A 21,654-nucleotide genomic window follows, 5' to 3' on the forward strand; every position below is an offset into this window, starting at 1 on the left:
TGGATCTTTACCCAGGATCACACGATCCTCCTGCACAGCTGCAGCACAATCTCAAACAAAGACACATTTGAACCAAGGAATTTACAAAAGGGCTACCTTTAAAACTTCCCAAAGTTGTATATCAATAATTGCCTCTAAAGTATTGTAGAATTTCAGTGCCCCAATGGAAAAGCATCTGCCAGCGATGGGTATAACATACCTCACTTGTTCTAGTGGAAAGGGTCTACTTCGGATCCTGTCGGTAAAAGAAGAATAGCCTTTTCTACTGTGGCCCCTGTCCTCTGGAATATTCTCCCGTCAGAGGTGAGATCTTCCCCCATATTCCCTGGCCTTCCAGAAGAGTCTAAAAACTTGGCTCTGTCCATTGGCCTAAGGCCCCAATAGGAGCCTGGTGCACTGTGAGAGGCTGATGGGATAGAAAAAGATTCTCACACTCAGTCTTGCCCATCCGTTTTTTAATTTTTCTACTCAATTTTTTCTAATTTTAATTATTATTGTTTAGCACTTTGTTAGATGGTAAGCTGCCCAGAGCCGTTGTATCAGTGAGAAAGGCAGCGTAGAAATTTCATAAACAAACAGCATACTGGATGCGCTCTAGAGCAAGGGTAGCACCAGGTAAAAAGTTGATTCAAGCAGGATCATACCTGATTTAGTCTTCATGAAAGCTTTTCTATCCTGAAGCAGGAAACAGAAGGATTTATTGAAATGGGTTGCGAGAATAACCTTAAGAAGGAAATGCTCCATCTTAGATGCAGAGCTGATAATCAAATTCTGAATCCACAGCAGGTATCTAATCTGCGTAAGGCTATCATAGCTGACTCCCCCTATTTATCTGGAACAAAAAAGGCAGGGCAGGGAGTGGTAGATTCAAGGCTTGCCAGATTCTGTTACTGTAACCTTACAATAAAAATAGATTTATACTCATAGTCCCAAAGAGGCTGTTTCAGGAAGCAACTGGACTTTCTTGTTGTTGTTTTTTTAAAAAGACATTTCGCTTCTCATCCAAGAAACTTCTTCAGCTCTGACTGGATGGTGGGAAATGGAAGGATTTATATTCCTTGCAGACAACACAGACTCATCCCCAACAGCCTGTGCCCGTCTTCAACAGTGAACAAGAAACATAAATCCTTCCATTTCCCCAGGATCCGAAGTAGTCCCTTTCCACTAGAACAAGTGAGGTATTTGTTATTGTTGTTAGCTGCGAAGTCATGTCCGACCCATCGCGACCCTATGGACAACGTTTCTCCAGGCCTTCCTGTCCTCTACCATCTTCTGGAGCCCATTTAAGCTCACGCCTACTGCTTCAGTGACTCCATCCAGCCACCTCATTCTCTGTCGTCCCCTTCTTCTGTTGCCCCCAATCTTTCCCAGCATTAGGCTCTTCTCCAGTGAATCCTTCCTTCTCATTAGGTGGCCAAAGTATTTGAGTTTTAGCTTCAGGATCTGGCCTTCTAAAGAGCAGTCAGGGTTGATCTCCTCTAGGACTGACCGGTTTGATCGCCTTGCAGTCCAAGGGACTCGCAGGAGTCTTCTCCAGCACCATAGTTCAAAGGCTTCAATTCTTTGGTGCTCAGCCTTTCTTATGGTCCAACTTTCACTGCCATACATTGCAGCTGGGAGTGAGGTATGCTTTTCTTCAAAAGAAAAACAAGTCCAGTTGCCTCCTGAAAAAAAGCACCTTTGGGACAACCATGACCTGGATGACTGAGAATCTCCATAGACATTTATTGTCATGGTTCCAACAGATGAAACTCTTCAAAGAACTTGGAGGCATTGTTTACCTTAAAGGATCTTTATTTGGAATACGGAATAACAGAGTTGGAAGGCACCTTGGAGGTCATCGGTCCAACCCCCTGCTACAGTTGCAAGAAAAAGTATGTGAACCCTTTGGGATTATGTGGTTTTTTGCATGAATTGGCCATAAAATGCGCTCTAAACGTCATGTAAGTCACAACAATAGAAAAACACAGTCTGCTTAAAATAATACTACACAAACATTAGCTGTTGTCATGTTTTAATTGAAGATAAGATGGAAACAGGGTGGAAAAAGTATGTGAACCTTTGGACTTAATAACTGGTTGACCCTCCTTTGGCAGCAATAACCTCAACCAAACATTTCCTGTACTTGCAGATCAGACCTGCACAACGATCTGGAGTAATTTTGGACCACTCCTCTGCACAAAACTGTTTCAGTGTAGCAATATTCTTGGGATGTCTGGTGTGAATCGCTCTCTTAAGGTGATGCCACAGCATTTCAGTCGGGTTGAGGTCAGGACTCTGACTGGGCCACTCCAGAAGGCGTATTCTGTTCTGTTGAAGCCATTGTTTTGTTGAATTACTTGTATGCTTTGGGTCATTGTCCTGTTGCATCGCCCATCCTCTGTGCAGCTTCAGTTGGCGGACAGATGGTCGTACGTTTTCCTGCAAAATGTCCTGATAAACTCTGGAATTCATTTTCCCATCAATGACAACAATCCGTCCAGGCCCTGAGACAGCAAAGCAGCCCCAAACCATGATGCTCCCTCCGCCATGTTTTACAGTGGGGATGAGGTTTTGATGTTGGTGTGCTGTGCCTTTTTTTCTCCACACATAGTGTTGTGTGTTTTTCCCAAACAACTCAATTTTGGTTTCATCTGTCCACGTTTGAAGTTTGCAAAAGAGCACCTGGATGTTCCACAGCACTACTGGCAAAATATACTGATGGTTCTTCAACTCTCCAGCAGAAGAACATCAGGGGCATTTTTGCCCAGCTTCATACAGCCATCCTTCACAACTGCAACACAATTCCAGAGGAAGATTGAACCAAAGAATTTGAACCAAAGAATTCCAGACAGGAGCTGGAATTTGAGATGATTGTATAACCGCAGTCTGAGAAGGTGAAAATATTTAGCAGAAAATTAAATGATCATGCCTTATTGAACATGCACAGCATTCTTCTTTACTAGAGGATCTTTTATGAGATTGATAATCTGAGGAAATTTCAACATCAAGTGGTTGACCTCTGTGCATCTTGTACATAGATGAACTCTACTGCGATCGTAGTTTTGTAGGTGATTTCCCTTGCAATGTTATTCAGAGGTTCATAGTATTAGTCTATGAACCTCTGAACATTAGTCTAAAGAGACTGCTCTTTAGAAGGCCAGATCCTGAAGCTAAAACTCAAATACTTTGGCCACCTAATGCTGGGAAAGATTGAGGGCAAGAGAAGAAGGGGACGACAGAGAATGAAGTGGCTGGATGGAGTCACTGAAGCAGTAGGCGGGAGCTTAAATGGACTCCAGAAGATGGTAGAGGACAGAAAGGCCTGGAGGAACGTTGTCCATAGGGTCGCGATGGGTCGGACACGACTTTGCAGCTAACAACAACAACAACAACAGTATTAGTCTTCTGGGTAAGGTTTATTTATATTTGGAGAGAGGTTTTGCAATGTTAGCTCCTCAGAACTTTCAGGAATACACAAATAAGCTAAGTATATAACATGCTTGTATTTACCTCCGTGTTCCAATGGTTTAGAAAACTATTTCACATTTGCTGCCTCTAATAAGTGCACCACACTGGAAAAGCAAACTCAGGTGACTGTGCAAATGTAGCTCTGAGAAAATGAAAAGCTATTTAACAGAAAATTAAGTGGTCATGCCTTGCTGAACACATACAACTTTCTTTACTGGAGGAGCAAGTAGCAAGGTTTTTTCCCCAGAATTTTTCTGAGAAAAATTCAATATCAAGTAGTTAAGTCGGGGAAGAGTTCCACTTTCTGATAATAAACACATTAATGGGAATTATGTCAGACTGATATCAAGATAGCATTCATACTAGCATATCAGAGGGAAGTTAAATGTTTGTAAGTTTTTCTCTTAGTTACAACTTATTGTTCAGTTCTGTGTCTGGTGCAATGCATACAATATATCTCCAAATAATAATCTTAAGCAAGTCTATGTGAGCTAAGAAAAGGGCATCAACAATTTACACTATTATATATTCTTTATATGGCATGAATAAACAATACAGTAATATTTTCTCTCTTTGATTAATAACATATTTTTCTCATCTTTATAATAAACTCTGTATAGAAACTAATTTTTGCAGTTAGATACCAGGACATTCCTATGCTTAAAATGTGCAGGCATCTTACACTTGTTTGTCTGAGATATAATAACTAAGAAACACCCCAGGGTCATATGAAAATAATGTGAAGAATTAAAGACTAATGGTAGACCATATGCTGAACGCAGAAGATCCCAGAATCAACCACTACTATTTTCAATTTTAAAAATAAGCATCAGAAAGTAGACATAGGAAAAGATCTTTCTGGAAAATTCTTGCCGATCAACCCTCAATAGCTCTGACAACCCATCGTTGAGGAGGTATATGACTTTTAAGTCCACAATGTTCCTCAACTATGTATTGTTCAGCCACATTTTCTTAAACAAGTCACAACTGGATGGGTGCACACAAAATACACAGATGTAGCTTATAGCCTCAATGACTGATTCATGTATGCTAAGCAAAGCTTATTAAGACTCAGCATTGCTGAAAAAGAAGACATACAAAAGGTTAAAAATAAATGGAAGTCTTCTAAATAAGCTTTCATTAACATATTAAAGGTATCCAAAGGAAGGGAATATTTGTAGCTCAGAGTTGAAATCTGGAGTGCTTGGTACTTTCTGAGTGTGGTTGTTTTTTTGCAGATGTTTCATTACCCAACTAAATAATATCTCCAGCGCTGACACACAATCAAGTTAGGTGATGAAACGTCTGCAAGAAAACAACCAAGCTCAGAGAGTACCAAGGACTCCATGGATTAAAGGATTCCTCACCTATCCTTTCCTCTCCTCTCCTCCCTCCACACTCTCTCCTCTCCTCTCTTTTCTTCTCCTCTCCTGATGATGTGTTTGACCCAGTAGTGGGATTCAGCCAGCTTGCACCAGTTCGGCAGAACCGGTAGCTAATTTTTTGTTGCCCAGGCCCAGAATGGACTTCCGGAAGCGGCATCCACACAGAGAACTGGTTGTTCACATATTTGAATCCCAACACTGGTTTGACCCCTCCTTTGGGCTCAGCCTGGTCATCTCCTATACTAGGATCTGGCTGACCTCAAAGACTTTGAGCCTGACCTTGGTCCTCATCTATGGCTTCACATATTTAATCATTTACAGCAACGCTTTAAAGTTTACATTATTTTTGAAGATGGCAGTGTCCTACTGGTGATATGATTTTTCCACTCAAGATAATCTACCTCATTTCTGCTCTCTCCATGGCTGCCCACAATTCCCAAAAATTGCATTTGTAGAATTATGTTTAATGAATAAAACAAGCAAATATAAATAAATTTGTCCTTACAGACAGGGAAAAAAAGTTTTCTGACAGTGAAGTGAAAGTTAAAACCTTGTGGTCTTCAAAATTCGTCATACCAGCACACCCAACCTAAAACTTCCAGAATTGTTAACAGTAGCTGTAACGGCCAAGGAATTCTGGAAATTGAAGTGCATCTGGAGGAAGTCTGTATCAGAGAAGGACGCACTGCCTAGAATTCAGTTCCGGAATATTGTAATTGTCTAATAATATAGAAACGCCCCTTTAATACTTTAAAATAGAGTGCAAAACTCCTGTTATTTAAATACTATAGATACAGCTAATGGTTAATGGAGATTCCTAGGAGAACATAAAAGTATATTAGTTCTTTTTTCTAAAATAAAATAAATAAAAAGTACATTAAAAAGCGAGAGCAAAGAGCAGCAGAAATAAAATGCCAATCAACCTAAATTCACAGCATGAGAATTAAGTATCATTTCAGCCTGCGGAAAAATAACAAAATACTTTTCATTAGCTCTAAAGGGAAAGCCACAGCTGGCTGCAGATAGTCTCTCTCCAGTTGCCACTTTGGTTCAATTCAATGTATTTATTTTGCTATAAGATCACATTATGTCAAAAACAGAATCCTGTTGTGAAAAGAAGAAAAAAGGACACGGAAACACACACAACACACACACACAGATAGATAGATAGATAGATAGATAGATAGATAGATAGATAGATAGATAGATAGATAGATAGATAGGTAGGTAGGTAGGTAGGTAGGTAGGTAGGTAGGTAGATAGATAGATAGATAGATAGATAGATAGATAGATAGATAGATAGATAGATAGATAGATAGATAGATAGATAGATAGATAGATAGATAGATAGATAGATAGATAGATAGATAGATAGATAGATAGATAGACGGAGGGATGGGATGGGATGGGATGGGACGGGACGGGACGGGACGGGACAGGACAGAACAGAATAGAATATCATCTATCTAGTATAGATAGATGATGGATAGATGATGGATAAATGATGGATGGATGGACAAAGAACAGAAAAAGACAGATAGAACAGACAGACAGACATGGAAGGGCTTTGATACTTTAGATGAGTTTATTGCCAACCATCTTTTATTTACTGCAAAGGGAATTTTGGCTTGAAAATGGTGACATATTAAAATAAAACATCACTTGATGTTTGTTTGTTGTTTTTTGTTTTTTTGCATCTGGCTCCAAATGTACAGTATCGACTTAATTTACAGTATTAGAGCATAGTTCAGTTGGCTCTAATCTTAGTATTTTTAATAAACAATTAAAAAGGATCACTAAGACAGCTATATGTGCAAGAATTCTAGAATAAAGTGTGGTGATATTCATAGCTATAAATCGATAGACAATTAATGGTAGGCGTGTTTTATGACCTTACATGAAGAATAAGATCTGTGGTCAAGGTAAATGCTACATTTTAAACTTGAATAATCTATAATAATAATCTATAAGTCACATAATATATTTTTATAATCTTTTTCCCCCCTTTCTGCATTTGTCTTTCCGTTGGCTTTTTTTTCCCCTCCGTCCCTTTTGTTCCCTCCCCCCCATTGCTCATTTGTGTACGTATACACAAATACACACACATCTAGACAATTCTTTGTGTTTATACCCAAATATCAGTCACAATCACTGGATGGCAACAAAAACTTTCAGTTTTCAGTACCTCTTTTTGCATGTCCTAAGTGCAGCTAATTTTTTTTGTTTTTTGTTTTTAGGTCTTGTCATAATATTGTGGCAGTCTGGTAAAGGTCTTTGTGACGCTGTGACTCCAGAATTGCCAAATGTTTAGAAAAAACGAGGCAGAAAATGAAAGAAATCTAGAATCCTTGAGGAAGGCTACCTCAGCACATCTAAGGAACGAAACACTATTCTGCAATCTTACTTCAAAGCATACGTTGCAAAGAGCCTTGGTGGAGCAGTGGGCTAATGCTTCCTTAAGTAACACCAGCTGCCTGCAATTATTGCAGGTTCGGATCCCACCAGGCTCAAGGTTGACTCAGCCTTCCATCCTTCCCAGGTAGGTAAAATGAGGACCCAGATTGTTGGGGGCAATTAAGCTGACTTTGTAATAATGCCGCTTGGGTGTGTGTGTGAAAGCCCTAACAAGCAGGCATATACATAGAATGAAGGCTACTGCTAAGCTTGTAAGCCGCCCTGAGTCTTCGGAGAAGGGCGGGATATAAATGTAATAAAAATAAAAATAAAAAAAACAAGGATTTTCTGATATCCACTGGTGGGTTGTATTTTGCGTATATATTATTCTTCCTGCCACTCAGTCTAGATTCCCTTGCTGAGGACTAGCCAGCTGTCCAGTTTGAGTTTCATCTATAAATACAAGTTCCTAACGTATCCCTGAGTGACCCCAAGCCACAGAGAGATGCTGGGTTTTCTCAGAAACACTTGCCTAGTTAGAGGAGGAGATGGAACAAGACAGACCCAACAGCAGGAAGCAGATGCAAAATAAAATAGGATTGGTCCTACAGCAGCTTCGTCCATATGTTAAACTGTACTGACCTCCTCTCTCGAGCCCAACACAACCTCCTGATAAGGTAGGCAACATCTTACCTCCAGAGCACTGTGTTTTTCTTCTGTCTCTTCCATGCTTTCAAATGATCCCCTCGGATTTTAAATTATATCAGCAGAATGTCAAGGTGGCAGCTCCTGTTTGATTAATTAGGCCTTTTTAATTATTATTTTTTAAAAGAAACACACCCCTCAAAGACTTTCCCACCATAAAATTGAGGCTGTAGACCTGGAAAACCGGAATGAGATTCACATAGAAAGGAAAGCTAGCATTCCAGAGAATTCTGGTTTACAGGACTTGGAATAAGCCTCTATAAAGCAACACTAGGGCACGCGTACTCCAGCTGGGTTCCCTTCACCTTTAATAAATTAACGTGAGTTAACTTTTCAACCAAATTAGGTATCTGTCTTGTTGCTCCTAAAAAAAATGTAAACCAAAAAAAATAAAAAAAATAAACTCTGATTGTTGGCTTATGCTTATAAGGATGCAACATCCTTGATACTTGCATGGGAAAAGCCAAGCGGGAGCCATCACTAAAAGGAACAGCCAAGAACTTCCATTAATGGGAGAGCTCAGAGGGGAACAAGTGAGGGAAATACATTAGCTGCTTCCTGTAAAGTCAGAATTTCTTTTGCCTTACAATTCTTTAGCACCATGACCCACATTAAATCATTACTATGGCATAAAATTCGACGCCATTTTTTCATTTCAAGGGGGAGGGAAAGACGTTCTTGTCTCGGTTTTTAACAGCATTTTTTTTCCCCTTAAGAACTGAGACTAGAAGAATCCACGCTAGGGCCTGATTGGGAAGTACGGTAAGATCAAGGTTAAAATTGTCCTACTCTCCAAAATGAAGGTGCCAGTCTGGGCAGAGGTGGGATTCAGCCAGTTCGCACCGGTTCAGCAGAACCGGTAGCTATTTTGTTGTTGTTGTTGTTGTTGCCCAGGCCCAGAATGGACTTCCAGAAGCGGCATCCACACAGAGAACCGGTTGTTCCCATATTTGAATCCCATCACTGAGTCTGGGGCTCCATCTTTCATTAGCTATTTATAGAAATGTAGACCTGGAAAAGGACCTTGGAGGTCCTCTCCAAACTGGTGCCCAAGGCAGGAGATCTTATACCATGTGGATCTTATACTGTGTGGATCTTATACCATTTACAAATATCTTAGAACTGTCTGTATTAAAACTGGAACTCAGTATTACAACCAACCAGGTTAATAAGTCTTTTTTATTTTATTTTATGGAAAGCATCTAAATTCTGGATCTAATTCTGCAGCAAAGAGAATTAATTTGGCAGCTCCCCATGTAAAGTTTGTCATTTTTTTCTGGAGCAATCCCAAAGAGGGATGCAGTTTCAAACTAATAATAATAACAATCATAATAAATGAAACAAGTACGCTGCCCAATTCTCCATAAACTCCTGGCAGCTCACAGCAACCTGCCCCTAAAAAAAAAAAAAAACTCTGACACTGAAATCAATAAAAAAATAAAACAAAACGTATCAGCCAGCAGCAACTTCAAAAAAAAAATCTTGCCCTTCAGTTCCATTTTATGGAAACTTCCACCAATCTCAGCGTCTGGACAAACAACCCAGACAGCCACAAGCCAGGAAAAAAAAAGCTGATGGGAATATTTGATTAAGGTTCAAATCAATCATTCCACTGTGAGCAGCTTTAATAACTGCAGTTAAAGCTGCTCTATTTCATATCGGCTCATACTGCAACCATAAGTTCCACCTTTTATACCTGGCTGTCTCCCATTAGTAACTTACAACATTCAAGTTATGGTTTCTCTCAGCAGATGACTTACCTTTCTGAACTCTCCTGACCATAGGCCAATATAGCCGTAGCTTCTGTAACAGGGCTCTCCAACCTTGGCAACTTTAGGACTGGTGGACTTCAACTCCAAATAATTCCTCAGCCAGCTTCTGGGAGTTGAAATCCACCAGTCTTAAAGTTGCCAGGGTTGGAGACCCCTGTTCTATAAGGTCATTGAATCATTAGGGCTAGGAGGGACTTTTGAAGGCTTCTAGTCCAACTCACTGCCCAGTGCAGGAGTCCTTACTACAGATTCATGAGCCTTACGAAGCAGCTGTCTACAATGGTGCTATTGATCCCACAGGCAAAACCATGAGTAGTTATTCGCTTACACCTGCACCTTAAACGCCCTTTGAAAAATATACCTTCAAGCTTTTCTTCCTCTCTTGCTCAGAAGGGAAGAATAGCCAAGTAATAAAGCTAGCCACAGATCTTGGGGTTTCTTCTGCTTCTTAAAGTCAAAAGAACAAAAAAAAACTATTAAAAAAAGAGAATCCTTAACCTAAAATCTTTAGCATCAAGGAATGGTTCCAGATGTGCCTGAAGGCCACGCAAAGTCCATTTCCCACAGAAAACACGACCGTGTTGTTGTTTTTTTTAAAAAAATTGTTTTAGACACGATTAAAAAGCAACGGGGTGGGATGGGGTGTAATCTTTTCAAGCTCCTAGGAACCAAATGAATCGCCACATCTCCTCGCCTGTTACTTTTTTTATAAGTCTGTATAAATCCAGGTGATTTGCTTTTGTTGCTGTTGTTTTGCAGAGACTACGCTTTGGCTTATCTGCCCCTCAAAACATTTATAAAAAGTGACGAGCAGGAAGACTCCCAAAGACCTTCCAGGTCATGATCTGAAGAAAAGATGGATCACCTTTTTCTACAGAGTTGTTTCCCAGGACGGTAAACCCGATCCCTGCTTTCTGCAACAGGTACAAACACCTTGTCTTCATCACTTTATTCATGCTTACTAAAATAGCCTACAGGAAGCCTTGCACACAATCACCATCAGCGCTTTCATGCGCTCTCTCTCTCTCTCTCTCTCTCTCCCAAACATCTCTATGGGCTACCTGCACACTTTTTTTTAAAGGGTGGGGGGAGAAAGAGGGAAACACCCTTACCTGAATTTTCTTTAGTTGCATGAATCTACATGTCAATTATTTTCCATGCCTGCCCAGATACTCGCAACCTCACTGTGTTGTTTTTTTTTTCCTTATGTTTATCAGAGTTGCCTTGTTTACAGCAGCAGGTTTTGCACAGGGAATTATCAGTTGGGGAGAAAGTCACAGCTGAGGGATTCGTACACAACACCACAGCAATCCAAAGACTCTATCCAGTTCCGGTCATAAGCAACCCAGTTTGCCACAGCAATAGATAGGCTCATACCAGCAGCATCTGGTCATCCGTGGGAAAGCCAAGGTGGAAAACTTTTCAGAAATTAGCTGGTAGCGATGAAGCAGCAACGGATCAAATAGGTACGCTGAGATTAACATCTGCCATAAGCAAAAGGAAAGAGCAAGCAGCTTTCTCTCTGTCTCCAGGAAGCAGGTTTCTGCCAAACTGAATGAAGCTAAATCAGCTTTCTAGCTACGCAAGGTGGCTCCACTCTGAATTAGAGCAAAATCCAGAGTTTCCCCACCCCTAAATGGGATTTATGGCTTATGCAACCTTTGGTAATACAATTCTCCTTCCTTTCTAGTCCATGATTGCTGAAAATACTATGGCTATTATTAAGGGCTGCCCTCTACCAGACAAGGAAGTTTACTCAAACTGACGCACAAATACGGTGTATTGTTTGGCCTGTTAAAGGTTTATATGTCCTAATTTTAAAAAGAAAAAGAAAACTTAACTCCTTTTCTCTTTACAATGAGGCTTATGTTCTTTACAATAGGTGTGTGTGTGTGTGTGTGTGTGTGTCCTACAATTTGGTTATTTAAAAAAAAAGGGAAGGCACATTTTAACTCCAGTACCATATATCCTATAACGATTCTGCACAGCTACTCAGCTCAAGTCCATTTGCTTAGCAATGGTTCAAAGACAGGACAGCACTAAACATAGAACACTTATGACTGGTCCTCATGCTTATGACTGTAGCAAGGGTCACATGATCATGGTCCAGGCGCTTGGCAAGTAGCTCAAATTTATGTTAGTTGCAGCATCCTGAGATCATGAGATCTCTTTTGTGACCTTTTCAGTTGCTTCCGACCAGTAGTGGGGAAGGGAAAATTGCAAAGCATGAACATCTGATGTCTCACATAATAATAATAATAATAATAATAATAATAATAATAATAATAATAATAATAATAATAATAATAATAATAATAATAATAATAATAATGATGATGATGATGATGATAATGATAATAATGATAATAATAATAATAATAATAAAGTTGGAAGGGACCTTGGAGGTCATCTAGTCCAACCCTCTGCTCAGGCAGGAAACCCTATACCATTTCAGACAAATGGCTGTCCATACTCTTCTTAAAAACTTCCAGTGTTGGAGCATTCACCGCTTCTGGAGGCAGCTTGTTCCACTGGTTAATTGTTCTAACTGTCAGGAATTTTCTCCTTAGTTCTAGGTTGCTTCTCTCTTTGGTTAGTTTCCATCCGTTGCTTCTTGTCCTGCCTTCAGGGGCTTTGGGGAACAGCTTGACTCCCTCTTCTTTGGGGCAGTCCCTGAGATATTGGAACACTGCTATCATGTCCCTCCTCATCCTTCTCTTCATTAGACCGTTCCTTCTATGTTTTAGTCTCCAGTCCCCTGATCATCTTTGTTGCTCTTCTCTGTACTCTCTCTAGAGTCTCAACATCTTTTTTACATCGTGGTGACCAAAACTTGATGCAGCGTTCCAAGTGTGGCCTTACCAAGGCCTTGTAAAATGATATTAACACTTCACGTGATCTTGATCCTATCCCTCTGTTAATGCAGCCTAGCACTATGTTGGCTTTTTTGGCAGCTGCAGCACACGGCTGGCTCCTATTTAAGTGATTGTCCACTAGGACTCCGAGATCCCTCTCACAGTTGCTACTATTGAGCAAGATATTCTCCTTTATTAATGCTTATAATCTGATCCACTACTGTATCATTCTTCAGTTGATACTTCGATTGAAAGTCCAGAGAAAAGAAGGACTAAGGGTGAACATGACAGCAGTATTCCAGTATTTGAGGAGCTGCTGCACAAGAAGGCAAGACAAGAAACAATGGATGGAAACTAATCAAGGAGAGAAGCAATCTGGAATTAAGGAGAAACTTCCTAACAGTGAGGACAATTAACCAGTGGGACAACCTGCCTTCAGAAGTTGTAGGTGCTCCATCACTGGAGGCTTTTAAGAGGTTGGACAGCCACTTATTTGGAATGATATAGGGCAGGGGTAGGCAACCTCGGCTCTTTTATGACTCATGGACTTCAGCTCCCAGAAATCCTGAGCCAGCCATGCTGAGGGGAAAGGGAGAGGTTTCCATGCTAAGCCATGCGGGCTCAGGAATTCTGGGAGTTGAAGTCCATGAGTCATGAGGGGGCCATAGTTCCCTCATGCTGGCTCAGGAATTCTGGGAGTTGAAGTCCATGAGTCATAAACGAGCCGAGGTTACCTACCCCTGGTATAGGGTCTCCTGCTTGAGCAGACTAGAAGACCTCCAAGGTACCTCTCTGCTCTATTCTGATTGATTGATTGATTGATTGATTGATTGATTGATTGATTGATTGACTGACTGACTTCTGAATGTTTCTGGTCGCCCACTGTGGTGACACAGAATTCTGGACTTGGCTCCCTTGAGCTTTTTTACATTCTTATATACTAAAGGTATCTTAATTCTCTTTTGTCCCCAAAGGCAAAAAAAAAAGTCCTATGGCTGTTTGTGTTTTTCCCATGACATTCTTGTCTTAAGTGAACTTTTGTGCCATTATTTAACTTAAATTAAACATTATTTAACCTGACAGGCAATATTTGCCCTGCGATATCAGATGAACTGAAAATGGACATGCAAATAATTGCAGCAGGTTATGGACAAAAGCCAAGACTTCTGTCAAGGAGAAATTTTAGAACATTCCAGAACAAGTTCAGTGCATGACAAAGAAGACATCTTGACAGATAACTATGGAAAGTATCCAAAGCCATTCATTTTGTTCAAGTCAAACCTAGGCGTTCACAGTTTTTCTTAGACTTTGAGTAAATATTTTCTAGAAATAAGTCTTTACATAAGCTTAAACATTTAGACTTATTCGACTGGCACAGGGAACTGAAAGATGCATTGGCTATTTTCTTCAAAGCATTTGGTAACCCCACCCATTGTAATTTTCCCTACATTAAAGAAAGCCAAGAACTGCTTTCTTTGAAGAGAGTCTAATATCACCTCAGAAAGAAATACAGGCTTTATTTTTATTTTTCCAAAGGCCTCTGGGACCCAAGTGCAAGTAGACACTCTTAAAAGGTGGAGAACTTAAGGCCACCACTTTTGAAGCATTTGCAATACAGGTAGACCTCAACATATGGTCACAATTGAGCCCAACGTTTATGTTACTAACTGAGACATTTGTTAGGTGAGGTTTGCCCTAATTTTACAACTTTTCTTGCCAGAGTTATTAAGTGAATCATTGCGGTTGTTAAGTTAGTAACTCAGTTGTTAAATGAATAGGGCTTGCCCATTGACTTTGCTTGTCAAAAGGTTGCAAAAGGTGATCATGTGACCCCAGGACACTGCAACTGACAGAAATACAGTTGTCAAGCATTCAAATTTTGATCGTGTTACCATGGGGATCCTTCTATGGTCGTTAAGTAGGAAAAATGGTCATAAATCACTTTTTCCAATGCCGTTGTAACTTTGAAACGGCCACTGTTGTAAGTCGAGGACTACATGTACTCTCTCCTCCCCTACCTCTCAAAAAAACTCCAATGTCCTCTGGGCTTCTTGACGGTGGGGAGAGAAGATTGTAGCAAGCAAACTAAGAAAAAGCAGAACGTTGTGGAAACAATTCAACCTAGTTAGCAATGGGAAACCGTGGCCACTTCTACACAGCCACCAATTTCACTCTTAAAAATGTCTCTGACGCAGGTGGAAGGCAATCCATGGTGCTGTTCAGGTTTAACAACTTAAAATGCTGACAAGAAGGTAATCGTTTAGCCTGAAATCAGCTCAGCATCTCAACTGTGAAAGTTTATCAATTCACTGGCCAGAATTAGTCGAGAGGTGGGACTGCAAGTTACTATGTTTTCACAAGATTGAACAGGAAGAACCACCAAGGGAAAACATAGGGGGGGGGAAACAACTCACCTCTCCTGTTCTTCATGTAGAATAAGGAAATCTAATGCCATTTATCTTCAGAGAGCGCATTAAACTGATCCATCCCTACATTAAACTGTTTAGCCGAAAGCCGTTAAGAACAAACTGAATTGACCTGTCACATGAATCATATGTTGAACGAATGGCACCCAGCAGCATGTGACAAGAAAGTGTAATTAAACCAGCCAACGCTGAAAATAAGTAGACAAGAACTACATACATCATATCTGTACTTAGTTCAGTCATAGAGGCATCAATTTACAATGCCACGCTGGAAAATTCTAATTAAGCACCCTAGATATTAGCCTGGTACATTTAATGCAGCAGTCATCTCCAAAATAAGTAATCAGATTGAGAAACATGCTCCAAACTCAAATAATCTCTTTATCCCTTGCCTCTATGCATTCCACGCTCCATACCAAACTATAGTGCAACATTTTCTAAACTGATTTTAGCCATAATAGCTCTTATTAAAGCTCTCAGACAATTTCAAACCTTGGTGTCCACTTCTGAATTATAAACTTAATCATTGCCAGCGCTGGAGTGTTTTCCTGGTCACGCTTAATTTGGGGACAGAACACACATGTACAGCTCACTCTTATTCCATCACTTTCGGATGCTTCCCCTTAATAAAGTTTACACATCTTGCTGAACACAACTTGAGCACACCTTGCTTCCTTGAAAACTAGGAAGCTTAAAAATGCATCTTTAATTTCTTCTCTGAATCTTTTTTTTTAAAGTAGTCCAAGTGGCATTTTCTTTGGAAACATCAAAAAGCAAATGAGATTGGTGCTGAATTTTAGACATATGTAAATACTAGGATCTATAGTGAAAAGTCTTTGCAAAAGAACTAGTAAAAAAGAAGGTTGGATGGTCAAGAGTTCCTGGTTCAAAGTTAGGAGACAGGACTTGATGGGAGACCAAGAAAGCCACATGGTTAGACTCAACTAGCAGCATTTTAGTTAGCCTTCAATTATGGACTAGCATCCATTTTTACTCTGAAGGTTATGTAGGGTGCCAGATCCAACCATACACAGATGCACATGTATTCATCTACGTGTAAAGGTATAGTTTTCCTCTGTCCAGTTGTGTCTGACTGCTTGGGAGGGGGGCACTGCTCATCTCCATTTCTTAACCAAGGGAGTCAGGGTTGTCTGAAGACATTTCTGTGGTCAGGTGGCCAGCATGACTCTATGCCGAGGCACATGGGATGCTGTGACCTTCCCACCAAAATGGTACCTATTGATCTACTCGCGTTCGCATGCTTTCAAACTGCTAGGTTGGCAGGAGCTGGGCCAAGTAACGGGAGCTTATCCGGTCATGCAGCAAATGGGTCTTGAACCCAGGCTGTCAGCTTTCTGGCTGACAAGCTCAATGTCTTTAACTGCTGAGCCACTGCTGCGCCCCTCCATCTCCATATACATGTGTCCTTCATATCTTCTAGCATACTCACATCTCTCTCTCTCTTTTTTTTTCTCTTTCTCTTTGTCACGTTCTCTTTCACCAAGCCGTTGAAGACCAACTCCTCAGTACCAGCCGATGCAGAAATCCATCACTTAATTTCTTCCAACCATCTGTTCAAAGTGACTGTTTAGTTGGTGGAGATCCAATAACATGGTTTCACATCATAACTGACAGTAGAAGGCAACGATCCATCTCACGGTTGTTCGCTGCCTGCTAGAAAAAGCAAGCAGGGCACTTGTAGGTGGAATCTTGGCCAAGCAAGGTGTTCTCACTCCTCCAGCCTCAATCTGTGATCTCATGTAATATCAGATACCCTGCAACAGTTTGCCTATGTCACCACAGCTATTATTACAAACAGCTACTTATGCCAGAAAGGAGGGGGGGGAGGAATCCAGGTCAGGAATTTTTCCAGTGCTGGAAGGCGTGGTGAGTTGATATTTCTTCTCTGAATGGAATCTGCCACTAGATCTCATGTTATGTGTCATGTGGGTGTCATAAATGTACACATGCATAAACTATTATTTTAAACTGCAGCATGCCAGGCCTGAACATGGGTGGTGCTGACCTCACATGGAAGAAAGAGTACTCTGTGTTCCTCTCCAACAAGATCGATTAGCAGCTTTCGCAAGAAAGAGTCGAGATTTAGAAAGTAATAGACTTTCAACATCTAAAGCAGAGGCAGGGAAGTATGGCCCTTTTATGACCGGTGGAGAAAAGGAGAAAAGACCTTTACAAGAAGGAAAGGGTTATATCCTCCACGAGTTCACATCTATTCCTTAACTCAGGGGTCTTCAAACGTGGCCCTTTTATGACTTGTGGACTTCAACTCCCAGAATTCCTTAGCCAGCATACCTGGCTGTGGAATTCTGGGAGTTGAAGTCCACAAGTCATAAAGCGGCCTAGGCCTAGGCCAGGGATAGGCAACCTTGGCTCTTTTATGGCTCGTAGACTTCAACTCCCAGAATTCCTGAGCCAGCATGGCTCAGCTTGGAAACCTCTCCCTTTCCCCTCAGCATGGCTGGCTGAGGAATTCTGGGGGTTGAAGTCCACAAGTCATAAAAGGGCCACGTTTGAAGACCCCTGCCTTATCTCCATCCTTGTCATATTGCTTTATACATCTCAAAAGATTGGTTATTTACATTTTTCTCTCCTCCAACCAAGATAGCTACATATCCGGAAGATAAGAGCTCCACAATCCCACTTGCTCTCTACAAAGAAAGAAACAAATAAATGACAGATTCACCCAATTAGCCGCTGAGATAAATGAATGGGGTACTTGTACATTCCCATAGTATAACTCAGGGAAGCTGAAAAGTCACAAGTTTTTCATGCCGGTGGGCCCCTTCTTCAAAGTTGCACCAAGAAGAGGGGTTCCCCCCCCCAGAAATGGAGTTCAAGAATTCTAAGCAAACAAGTTGAGCCAGAAAAAAAGAGGAGTTTATGCTTTGTTCTCCCTTTTATTTAGACACCGTTCCTAAAAAGGTGTTAGTGCCATAAGCAAAAGGAGAATGTGGATCAGACTCAGATTGCGGTGAACCATGCTGGGATGTACAGAAAACTAAGAGCACACTGCAGGTAAGTCCTCGACATATGGCCACAACTGAGCCCAACATTTTTGCTGCTAAGCGAGACATTGGTTAACTGAATCCTTCCCCGTTTTACGACCTTTCTTGCCACAACTGTTAAGCAAATCACTACCGCTGTTAAGTTAGCAACAAGGTCGGTAAGTGACTCTGAGTTGGTTTGCCAGAAGGGGATCATGTGACCGTGGGACACTGAAACCGTCGTAAATATGAACCAGTTGTCAAGCATCCAAGTGTAAATCACGTGACCCTGGGGATGCTGCAACGGTCGTGTGAACAACAGTCACATGTCACTTTTTTCTCAGTGCCGTTGTAACTTTAAATGGTCACTGAATGAACGAACTGTAAGTCGAGGACTCCCTGTGCTGAAAAGCCATCTGCAATACGGTTTTGAGGCCACAGATCCTGGTTCGCTGAAAGGCTGGTGTGAAGTGTCAGTCTGAAAAACAACCTGTGCCCAGTCTGAAGGTTAAGAGTCCTGAAGTACTGTTGCATGGGATAAACGTGTTAGAAAGGAATCACAAACCATGTCGTTTCAAACTGTTCTTTCCCAGCCTTGTTTTTTTAAGAGCAGTAAAGATATTTCAAAAACTTTGAAAAATGGGATTCTCCAGGTCAACCCATTTTTAAAAGATGGTTTGCATAATCCTGCTGTGATAGATAGATAGATCCATGGGGCAATAACGGGGACAACAGCAACAACCTTATAATTTTTTTTTCTAAAAAAACCACCCTTCAAATTCAAGAATTCAAATTCAGATAACCCAGGGAGAAATGTTGTTCCGTTTCGATAACTGTTCTCTGCTTACCGGTTATGCAACACAGCAGTGAGGAGGTGCTACAGGGCTCCCAGGCGCTCTTTCCAATTGGACCAGTGAGATGCTTTGGATGGTAGCATTCGTTTCTCTATTTCTCAGGACGGCCATCTGTAAGACAGAAAGAATACAAGGCCCTTCAGAGCGAGGCTGAAATTAAAGTCTACGTTCACGCAAAGCAGGTTATTCTTTCGCAGATTCAGATGGCTACTGGGGTAGTAGTCCACAACGTATAACCACAATTGGGACTGGAACTTCCATCACTAAGCAACAATGTGGTCATTAAATGAGACATGGCTCAATTTTACAACTTTTGCAATAGTCATTAAGCAAATCACACAGTGGCTAAACAGATCCAGCTTCCCTACTTCCCTGTTGACACTGCTTGTCTGAAGCATATTGGGAAATGGGAATTACTGACCCCAGGGGTGCCCTGATGGCCGTAAATGTGAGGACACGTGATAAGTCCCTTTTTTCAGCACTGTCACAACTTCAGACGGTCATTAAGAGAATGGTCGCAAGTTGAGGACTGCCTGCCCGCTAACTAGTGAAGATTTTGGTAATTCTTCTGATGGAATTGTTAGTGCGCTGCTCATCAAAATATCCACATATCCCTTGAGATATATGGCAAGCTCTGCCCCATCATATTTAATTTCACTTATTTTCAATTAAAAGGAACGTGGACCCTGCACATAGACCTATTCTGATGTGCTCTTTAGGAACAGGGATGCTTTAAAAGACAGAGCATCCAGTTTTGGTCACCACGATGTAAAAAAGATGTTGAGACTCTAGAAAGAGTACAGAGAAGAGCAACAAAGATGATTAGGGGACTGGAGGCTAAAATATACAAGGAACAGTTGCTGGAATTGGGTATGTCTAGTTTAACGAAGAGAAGGACGATAGGGGACATGATAGCAGTGTTGCAATATCTCAGGGGCTGCCCCAAAGAAGAGGGAGTCAAGCTATTCTCCAAAGCGCCTGAAGGCAGGACAAGAAGCAATGGATGGAAACTAATCAAGGAAAGAAGTAACCTAGAACTAAGGAGAAACTTCCTGACAGAACAATTAACCAGTGGAACAAGCTGCCTCCAGAAGTTGTGAATGCTCCAACACTGGAAGTTTTTAAGAAGAGACTGGACAGCCATTTGTCTGAAATGGTATGGTTTCCTGCCTGAGCAGGGGATTGGACTAAAAGACCTCCCAGGTCCCTTCCAACATTATTATTATAAAACTTTTATTCATAAAACATGAAACTCAGTCAACTGAACACTCAAATTGACTGGCACTAATGGTTGACACGGGTTGCTGCCAGCATCCTAGGTATCAACCAGGTATCTCCTTAAAATGTAAGTTGTTCCGAGTAGCACAGTTTTTTGTAGCTTTGCTGGAGTTATTGCAGGAAGCTGCAGTTTCTTGATGTATTTTGCAAAGTTGTTGTTGTTGTTGTTATCATCATCAGTGGAGGGAAATTGGGATCTCCTAATAGGCCTTTGATGATTTGGAGTAGATAACAGCTCCTGTCTCCCAACTATCGGATAACAGAATTTTTTTTATATTATGATTATGTGATTATTTATTTATTTATTTAATTAAATTTTTATACCGCCCTTATTTTGGCTCTCTTACACAGCTTTGTGATATTTTGACAGGCAGTATTTTTTTTAAAAAATGACTGAATGAAGACAACAAACCCTAGCAAATATGAATTATGCTTTCCTTATTTACATAGCTGAAATTTAAAACCACAAGCTCTATACATTTAGGTCCCAGATTTCTTTTCTTAACAAAGGCTGACAGTTTCAGTTCAATGATTGATTTAAAAATTTCTTAGGCTTGTCATGGGTACAGAGTCGTTTGTTCTTGCAGGTTAAATATATGCATTTTGCATCTGGCTGGAGTTCACCAAACAAACAACGTACTGGAAGTTGCACACATCTTATCAGATGAATTCCGTACTATAGCTAAGAGACAAGCCCTAACCTCTGTAGGATAACACACAAAGCTATTTATCTCCAGCCGGATCTTTCAAGCCCTGCTTTGCATTTTTGCATCTTTTCATGCTTTGCATAAATATCACCCCTTTCCTTTAGCTTTTCTCTGTGCAATCTTTCTCGCCTAAACTTCCTTTGGCCACTCTGCGGCTCTCCTTCTCTCTCATTTTCTCCTTCACTAATGAGCCAGGATGCCGTATCATCCATCATCTGCAAACAGAAAGGAAGTTAAAGGAGACGAGAAAAAAGAACTCTACGGCTCTCATACTGAAGTCAAGTTCTGATTTGTCCTTCTCCAGTAGAGGTCACTAATGCATAAAATACAAACAGAATTAAGCCTTGCTAAGCTCTCTTTCCTGCTGACAACTTTCCTAACTGATAAAAGTGTAACCTTCATAATTGATGTCACTTGCTTTTCTGGTAAGCGGTGGGCCACAGGAAGAAAGCCACAGTGGGGGAAGTAAAATGCCTCAAGAAACAGAAGACATTCCAATAGATAAGACGTGCATCCTGAACAGTAGATTTTGTGATGAATTGGGATAAAGGGAACTGTGGTTATTTACAACTTGGAAATTATAGATATTAAATGTTAAATTTAAATATTAATGGGGAACTAAAAATTGAGGAAAACTAATTAGGACACTGATAGGCTATAGAGATTGAACGTTAAAATAACTAGGATATGTTTAAGCTAACAATTATTGATCAACGTAAGAAAGTTATTTTTATGTAATTGATATAATAAGAATTGTATTAGTTTAAACATGAGACAGTAAACCCTAAGGGGAAAAGGAAGGGAATATTTAAAGTAATAGTTT

General features: G+C 40.7%; 1 protein-coding gene and 1 long non-coding RNA gene across 10 annotated transcripts in view; one reads left to right on the plus strand and one right to left on the minus strand.

Annotated features, from left to right (window-relative positions):
* The window catches only part of ST3GAL4 (ST3 beta-galactoside alpha-2,3-sialyltransferase 4), a 115,778-nt gene that overhangs the window by 40,245 nt on the left and 53,879 nt on the right, over nt 1–21,654 (minus strand). For 3 of the 9 annotated variants that reach the window (XM_081333667.1, XM_081333657.1, XM_081333670.1), the window contains exons 2-3: nt 18,841–18,957; nt 7,923–8,018 (exon numbers count right to left, since the gene is read on the minus strand). In XM_081333667.1, coding sequence (XP_081189793.1) covers nt 7,923–7,958 — 36 coding nt within the window. In that variant the 5' untranslated portion in view covers nt 7,959–8,018; nt 18,841–18,957. Of the gene's footprint in view, nt 1–7,922; nt 8,019–10,818; nt 11,438–16,437; nt 16,565–18,840; nt 19,217–21,654 lie in introns of those variants that run through there. The other 6 variants (XM_081333669.1, XM_081333668.1, XM_081333666.1 and 3 more) reach the window with 6 other exon arrangements.
* Nucleotides 7,551–16,630, plus strand: LOC308671469. The gene is made up of 3 exons (XR_014027204.1): nt 7,551–7,906; nt 10,466–10,629; nt 16,493–16,630. It is a non-coding gene; the product is annotated as an uncharacterized lncRNA (long non-coding RNA).

This window comes from Vipera berus (assembly GCF_964194415.1).
Source record: "Vipera berus genome assembly, chromosome: 8".
Taxonomy (NCBI): Eukaryota; Metazoa; Chordata; class Lepidosauria; order Squamata; family Viperidae; genus Vipera; species Vipera berus.